Source organism: Crassostrea angulata, chromosome 3 (genome assembly GCF_025612915.1).
Source record: "Crassostrea angulata isolate pt1a10 chromosome 3, ASM2561291v2, whole genome shotgun sequence".
Taxonomy (NCBI): Eukaryota; Metazoa; Mollusca; class Bivalvia; order Ostreida; family Ostreidae; genus Magallana; species Magallana angulata.
In genome coordinates this window covers 11,873,341-11,882,142 of record NC_069113.1, presented here as the reverse complement: position 1 = coordinate 11,882,142, position 8,802 = coordinate 11,873,341, and the positions used below count along the sequence as shown (strand labels likewise).

General features: G+C 36.2%; 1 protein-coding gene across 1 annotated transcript in view; it reads right to left on the bottom strand.

Moving 5' to 3' along the window:
• Nucleotides 1-3,159: 3,159 nt before the first annotated feature.
• The window catches only part of LOC128175769 (inactive tyrosine-protein kinase 7-like), a 46,953-nt gene continuing 41,310 nt past the window's right edge, over nucleotides 3,160-8,802 (bottom strand). The window contains exons 10-17 of the mRNA XM_052841607.1: nucleotides 8,308-8,455; nucleotides 7,699-7,965; nucleotides 7,222-7,370; nucleotides 6,711-6,831; nucleotides 5,964-6,131; nucleotides 5,478-5,705; nucleotides 4,988-5,220; nucleotides 3,160-4,837 (exon numbers count right to left, since the gene is read on the bottom strand). Coding sequence (XP_052697567.1) covers nucleotides 4,217-4,837; nucleotides 4,988-5,220; nucleotides 5,478-5,705; nucleotides 5,964-6,131; nucleotides 6,711-6,831; nucleotides 7,222-7,370; nucleotides 7,699-7,965; nucleotides 8,308-8,455 — 1,935 coding nt within the window. The 3' untranslated portion in view covers nucleotides 3,160-4,216. The remainder of the gene's footprint in view (nucleotides 4,838-4,987; nucleotides 5,221-5,477; nucleotides 5,706-5,963; nucleotides 6,132-6,710; nucleotides 6,832-7,221; nucleotides 7,371-7,698; nucleotides 7,966-8,307; nucleotides 8,456-8,802) is intronic.

Genomic DNA, 8,802 nt, shown 5'->3' with positions numbered 1-8,802 from the left:
AATAAAAAAAATATGACTATGATTATATTTATATAAGAATTAAAATATTTGAAGAACTTAAACATGATTTAAAACTCCGTTGATAATCAAATTTACGGGCACCTGCAGTTTTATGTACGACTTATCTATCAATTACCGAAAAGGGGATGTCTCAAAATATGATAAATTGAGGGCATATTTCAAAACAGTTTTTTTTTCAAGGAATGGTCAGTGATGTAACAGCTATCACTGCACATAAAATCACCAGTAATTATTCTAAAACAAGCCCATGATCCACAATGCTCACCTGAGGATGGTTAGGCGGGGTGGTACAAAAATTGAAAATTTATCTTCTATAGCTAAAACAGAATTATTGCACAATAGATAAATTATACGTGTATAAAGGGACATATATACGTATATATAAAGTATATAGTCCCTGATGTATAGCAGTGACTTGAGGTAAAGTTGTTATTGGTTGCTCAATTTGGCATCCTGCATGTACTTAATATATATAGATATTTAGGTTCAGTAATAAAAAAAGAATTATTTCTCTTTATATAAATTTTTATTTTTAAATAGGGGTCCAGTATTGGCGAAGTAAGTTTAAACAATTTAGAATCAATACAATTTAAAAAACCTGACTAGAGATTCAGGGGGTCTGGGTTCGAATCTTGGTATGATCTGTCATTATTTCTCCCATCCTGTTACACTTGCAAAGTATTATGACAAACTTTAGAAATGATTTCTAAAGATTTATCGACTTGGAACAAGGGCCTACAAGTAAAATTCAATTCTGCATTATTTCCTATGTTGACTTCGAAACCTGTTCTGTTGACTCACTGTTGGTCTGAAAGTCACAGTCGCATTTGAGGAATCTAACTAAAGAGGATGGGGGGGGGGGGGGGGGATAAGATATCGCAAATGTCTATTCGGTTTAGTCGCAGAACACAATTTTGAATTTACTTTTCCACTTGTAAATAAATTCAAATATATTATGATACTGACAATTAAATTTGCAAAAGCACAATTTCTAACTATATTCAGCTTTCAATATATTTGACTGGCCACGAATTTACGGACTTGTTTTTTTTTTCTAAACGTTCAATTGTTGTGATACAAAATGATAGTTTTAATGTAGAATGGGTCATCTCTCCACGTTTCTGTTGATTGAAATCGGTTTCTTTTCCGTTAGAACTTATCTAAACAATTTATAGCTACACAATATCAGCGTGCTTGTATAGTAAAATCACAAACTGAAGGTAAATTTGTTCTCAGGAAGTACTATGATGAAGATTTTCCTTTCATGTTGAGATTTGAACCCATCCAGTGGCCCCAGTAATGCTCAGTAATGCCCAGTATTGATCCATGGTCAAAGTTTGAAGAATTTCGAATCTACATTCATAATACACAATAAAATGCCTTCTTTGGTGATTCATACGGGATATGTGATTCATGCGAGATATGAAGATGGCGACATTGCAGTAAAAATACATAATCCGCGTAAGCGGGTTATGTATTGTTCAATTGATTTTAACAAGTATGTAAAATTCACTAAATTACTGTAAATGTACCTCAGTGCATTAACTAACAGAAACAGCCAAATCGTCTCTGATGGGAGTTTGAGTCTGATATCATCATGGTTATTTCGTGCACTCCCTGTAGGTTGCAACCAGTCGATAAACGGGGCGTGTAGATTTCAGTCCTGTCAGTTTCAGTTGATGTAGGTATCGACCAATCGATAAACAGGGCATGTCAATTTCAGTCCTGACAGCTTCCTGTCAGTTTCAGTCGATGTAGGTATCGACCAATCGATGAACGGGGAGTGTATATTTCAGTGTGACCATTTATATTTAAACAATAAAATGGTTTCTTTGGTGATTCATTCGGGATATGAAGGTAGCTACATTGCAGGAAAAATACATAACCCGCTAACGCGGGTTATGTAAATTTTTCCTGCAATGATCGCTACCTTCATAACCCGCATGAATCATCAAAGAAAGCATTTTATTGTTTATATTAACATCTTTCTTTAACTAATTAATAAACTGATTATGAAAAGTTAGTAAAATTCACTAAATTACTGTTAATGTACAAAAGTCCGTTAGCTAAAAGAAACAGCCAAACCGTCTCTTGTGAGACTTTGAGTCTGGCATCGTCATGATTATTTCGTGCCGTCCGGGATTTTACTAAAGTCGCTGTAGGTTCAGACCACTTTCAGCCGCTCTAGATTTCGACCAATCGATAAATAGGGAGTGTAGATTTCAGTCTGGCTGTTTCTATAGAGCTATGAATTAACTACAAGTTTCCGTAAGAAATAGAGGAAATTATGCTTGGTAGATGTAAATATAAAGCTATGAACGAACAATAAGTTTCCGTAAGAAATAAAGGTAATCATACTCCGTAGATGTAAATATAGAGTATTGGATTTTCTTGTGCAATGGTTCGTTGGAAGATGATTTAAGACACCTATTCCATTTTCATAGTTTCATGATTATTTCCTTTTTGAAATGAACTTGGTCCTTTATTTCAGTTGTCAATTAACATGTTTTCCTTTCCATATACAAACGCATTGTGCAACGTTTGTTTGAATTTTGCCCTGTAGTTTTAGATGTATAGACCAACAGACAGATGGACTGACAAATGCACAACAGGTGGCCAGAAATGCTCAAGTTTGGTTGAATTTACATTCATCTTCCATCGATTTTATCCACCTTCAAATTTTTTTGTCTGAACTCGTTGCAGACAAACACCTATAACCTTTCTATTTACAAGTACTTAGCTTTATGTTGGCTATAAAGGTCATTCTTAGCATCATGTCCATGCCTAAAAGAGCCCTCTACCGGCATTAGTTTATTTTTAGCATTGCATTTATCTAGCCATAGTAAGCTGCACATGGTCTGAAAACCTGAATTCTTATTCAAAGTGCAAAGGAATACCAGAGTACCGAATCAGACAGGCTGCACTGTATACAATACCTGCATTACCGGTTCATATGCTCATGAATTATATGATAAACAATGCCCTTATACAACTATATCCTGCATTTCAGACTGTACTGTAGAATGATGTACCGGGTAAATGGCTTATTTTTTCCAGTGGTATTGTAGAGTGATCACTGATGTTAATACTTGCAATTTCAGAAACACAAAGACTGTCACAAATTGATAACAAAGTTAAAAAATTACATAGTAATTTATTACTATTTGCATAGATCTGACACAATAAATTACAGATCATAATATTAAAACAGAAATTAAATCTTGGGCAGCTTTAACATGATCCATAAACATGTACACACTTTTGGGTAATACTGTAAAACAGTTGAACATTCAAGGATTTTATGAAAGTTTTAACACAAGGAGTTTCACTGATAACAATTACAATTGTCAAACTTTTACAAGATTGTTTACAACAACACATTGCCTCTTTTTGGTCAATAAAGCAACAAATGGACTATATAAGTATATAGCAAGTTAACATGTTTGTCTTGGTTTGGTACACAAAGCATGACATCATAGCTGTATCTGAGATAATAACTGCAAAACACAATACATTAATGATTCTCTAAACACATGAAAAATAAACAGACAACACTAACAAGCACTATTCCTTTAACTCTTATTTCATACATACAGCAAAACAAGTGGTCAATACACTATTCTTGTTCAAAGGTATATACTGTAATGTTCCGTTCTCCTCTCTTGAGGATCACGAGGACCATATTATTTAGACTGAATGACTTCAGTGAGTAAGAAACAATTAGACAAACATACAGATATAGGAGCAACATTTACAACAATACTGCTGAATGAACGACGTTACCCTATGGACCAGCATTGTGCCAACAAGTCATATATCACAAACCTTCAGATAACACACACACTCCACAATCATACATATAAACTCAATTTAGCTTTACAAAATATTTTATCCTTACATGCTTCGCAGTTAATGGACTACTCTCATCCAGTTATAACAAAAATTCATGCCATTCTACAAATTCTGAGGATAAAGCACTAATGATTCAGTACTACAGAAAATGGATTTCTATATCATTGAGCTGAATGAGATGAGGGCAGGGATTATCACAAAAAGCCATTTGAACAATATCTACTACACAAGACTTGGTCCTCAATGGAAAAACACGCACATACAATACTCTCACTCCAAGGCACATCACAAAGTAATATTCTAGTAAGCACAGAACGATTAGACTGCTAGTCCTCTCAAATCTCTATACTGGATGTGGCGAGATTGACACGGGTAGGTTGACTGTCTGACACTTTGTCATCAATTCGCTCAAAAGTAAACATAATTCAGTAAACTGTGGCCGATCTCTTGGGTTCTCAGACAAGCACTTCCTTATAACATCTCTCAGCTCAATTGGAATTTGCTCTGTCAATGGTAGTTGAATATCACAGCATTTAAGTTTTCTAAAAACCTCTTCATCCGTCAGCGTGGGGTAAGGCAGTTCCCCGAGACTGAACACCTCCCACATGAACACACCATACGCCCACACATCACTTTTTGTGGAATAGTCGTTCTTTTGCAACACTTCTGGTGCTGTCCATCTTAAAGGGAGAAAACTCTGATTATGAAAAAAGTACTCCCCAGCATACACGTCTCTACACATTGAAAGGGAGGAGATTTTAAGTTCCATCCTGGAGGTCAGTAAAATGTTTCTGGCTGCCAAGTCTTTGTGAATGAATCTGTGATTGGATAAATGCTCCATGCCTAGGGCGATCTGGTTGTACATCGTCAGCTTCTGAGCCAGCGTCAAAGGTGGAATTCGAGACGGAAATGGCCGTCCATTTATGTGACCCCTTGTAGCCAGCAAGAACTGTTTTAAGTCTCCCTGAAAGAAGTTTTCAAAAATTTCTTTAAATACCAACTGTAAGGGAATTCCTAAGTAACATCTTTTAAAATGTCAAAGTGGTTTGAATATTAGTACTATAGTAACTACCATAGAATCCATTATCAATTCTGTGGACAATATTTCCCTTACCCAGTCACAGTATTCCATTATCATAAAATGGGGCTCCAGGTCCCTACAGACACCCAACAGTTTGACGATGAAGGGGTGGTCCAGCTTGGAGTACATCTCCATTTCCTGTTTGAACTCAAAGAACAGGTGCTCGTCCTTCATGAGTAGAGACTTGACTACCACCAAGGTCTCCGGCTCCACGTCTCGGATATCACGGGCCTTAGCCAGAAATATGTCCCCAAATACTCCATTACCTACAAATAAATCAAAGGCATGTGAGGAAAATGTACTGGTTAAGTCAACACCTCGCAATAATTAAACAATGATTTGAACAGCCTTTAAAAGGATTAAGATGATATATGTTTATAAATAAAATAAAAAACATGGAAGGAGTGTTTTTTGCTCCAAAAAATAAAATGAAGGAAAGTTTTCATGCCTTTACTAAAAGCGATATGAGAGATGTTGGATATCTTGAGTTATAGAAAAATGACATGACAAATTTCGGCTCTACCTAACATGCCGATGGAGGAGAGGTTCTGTCGTGGATAGACCAGTCGGTCCAGGCTCCCTCGCCTCGACCGGGAGTAGGAGGAGGAGGACTGTGAGGGGTGAGAACTGAGGCCGGAGGCATGCGATCGGTTGTCGCTGTCACTCCGGCACTGGTTCCGAGACTCGCTATCGCGCTCCTTCACCAGTAACTCATGTTGTTCTGCTGCAAGATGCCCGTTTTCTGACTTGGCTGAAAGACATATGGTACTCTAGTATTATATGGACTCAACTATCAAAGGATGTGTCTTTAAAGTTTGCAATCACAGTTTTTATGGCTTAGATATCTTGATTTTATAAGTAATCTTGATTTGTTGATTAATATTATAATTCATTCTTGCATACAATGTAGGTACATTGATGTCTATTATTAAAAAAAAACGATTTATCATGCATAAAAGGAAATGAAATACAGTATGATCAGTGACTAGTTTTTTTTTCAGACACATACTTGTTGCTTTTCTGTTTTTCCTTTGCATCAGGAGTCTGTAGCTGCAGTATGCTGTCAATGCAATAACCAAAGCTAAATATGCCCCCGCACTGCACACAGCAATGATAATTGTCTTCATCATATCAGAGCCATCGTCTGTGGATTTTCCCATGGTGAAGTCAATGGATGCTGAAAAAAGATGGAAAATAAGATTGTCTGTTTTCTGAGCAAAACATATACCATATAGATTGTCTGTTTTCTGAGCAAAACATATACCATATTTTGTAATATAATAATCTAGGCCACCAATAATTAAGTTAAACAAAAAAATTCCAATAATGCTGATTCATGCAAAATTCATACAGCCCAGATGTATGTTATAAGGAATGCCTGAGAAATATTTCTCCAAGATTACAAAAGACAAAAAAAATATATTAAAAAAATTAATACCAAAATATTTTTCCAAATATACAACTTAAAAGTATACTTGGATTCTGTATGCCAGGAAATTAACAAACTGATTTCATTCTGTAGAAAACATTATTACATGTATTAATATGCACTACCAACCATATAATTTGAAAGACTTTGCCTGAGAATGAGAAATAATGATTCTATAATCTAATCCAAATATCTGCCAGACAATTCTCGTGGCATTATGCAACATGTATCACAATATGTACTTTAAACTGCCAGGAAAATTCAAGTACAGTAAACATTCCAGCATTGTTACAGATCCCTATCAAAGCATTAAGCAAGGAGTCTTACTTGTCACAGTCAGAAAGGCCTCGATGCGAACTTTGCCGGCGACATTGGAGGCTACGCAGCCATATCTTCCCTGATCTTCCATGTAGACTTTTGCGATGAAGAGGGTGCCGTTGGGGAACAGCTGTGTAGCAAGAATGAACGAAATGTTTAGATTTGCAAACGGTCATCAAAATAAACCAGCGGTCATCACAGTCACAAAATATAATATTTAATGCTTAGTGTAAAAATTATTTTTTGTCAATACAAATTAATATTCAGTATTCATTGTTTTCCAAGATGCACAAAATGTGACAGATAGCAATTATTTTTTACGTTCACGCACAAACACAGACAAATACCCATTACTTTACTTTGTTTTGTGAAGCAGCTAAAGGTTATAGACCTTTATAGTTTTGATCATAATAAATCTAGACAAGAAGGTTAAAGCATTGCAAATTACTTTTTAAGTACTGGTAATCATTAACCTTAGATATAAGTTCCTATTTTCTGGTGCAGAAGAACAGACACTGACCTTGATCCGGCTGCTGTCAATGTCTTGGAAGTAATTCTTGTCCCAATGAATATCAGGCCTGGGGTCTCCAATAGCAACACAATGCAACATGGCAGGGTGGCCCTCATAGATTGTCATGTTTTTGGGCAACACTTGAAATCTAGGCCTCTCTGCCAAAAAAAAAAAAACAACCCAATCATTAATCGCCTGATAAGTCTTTTATTTTTTTATTAATATGGTAAAGATTAAAACTTAATGCTATGTTGTGTAATAATCTTTATATAGGTGAAACATTTTTTGGGGGAATTTTTTTCTAGTTTTACAGGCTCATCGATAAAAATTGAAATCATTATTCAAGCTGATATGTACTATAAACTGTACAAAAATATTTGTGGTAATGTAAAATCATGGGTATTGGGTAACCACTAAATCCACAAAACCTGATAATTCCATGGTATATTGTTACAGCTAGGCCATGCAATGAACTCAGCTACTTACCAACAACGTCTATGTAGACAGTGGTATTAATGGAGCCTTGTTTGTCATTGGAAGCTGTGCATGTGTACATTCCCTCATCAGACCTCTGCACTTTAAAGAAGTTCATGGTACCCCCCATAGTGGTGAAGTGGGAGGCTGTATTGACTGGGGAGGATTTCATCCAGCTGATGCGGACTGGTCCGTCCCCCTCCGCCTTACAGGTCACTGATGCATCATGGTATAGCTCAATGTGCGAATTTTCAGGAGGAGGTGAAAACTTTAATTTTTCTGAAATGGGCAAAAATTAAAAAATTATTTAACGGTATCTTGGGTTAACTTCAGCATGGCCGGAGCTTAGCTATATCATATAAAATACAACAGTAATGAATTTAATTTGTATCAAAAAGAAGTGGTCAGAACTATCTTGAATACAAGTTTTTTCATATCATGAGAAAATAATTGAGGCTAGCATGAATTTATTCAAAATACACCAAAGCACTCCCTTAAATTTAAGCTCATGGGTATCTAGGTGCAAAGGTCTTCATAGTGCTCTCCATTGTTCAATGAACAGTGTATGGTCATTTAAAGCCCCTAAGTAATCCCCCCTCCATCACCTGTCGGTCGACCTACTTTTGACGTGGAGGTAGGCACCCTGAGACTCCACCAAGCTCTGTCCTGTGGTGTTGGCCACACACTTGTACGTCCCTGCATCAGCCATCTCCGTCTGCTGTATTGTTAGAGTTCCATGCTCCAAGTCAATGATGTGCCTCATAGAGCCCTGAAGGAACAAAATCTTTTCATTTTTTTTTCTGATCCTTTAAAGCCCGTCTCTTTAAAACACTTGTTTATCAGGGGGCCTTTAATCTCTCTTAATAAAATATGCAAAAAATTGTGGCTTGTAATCTGTTTCTAAATTCTCCACAAGCTTATTATCTCATCTTTGAAATGCTACTTATAAAACTACCAAATGGTCATCGTTTTGACTGGTGGGAGAAAAGGAAATCCTTCAAGGGAAAGGATAACACTAATATCAAAGACCACTTCCTGTATACAGGGGATTATGGTTTCTATAATCCAGGTTATCATCACTGAATGAAATTTTCTGAATTAAGTAAAAAATCTACT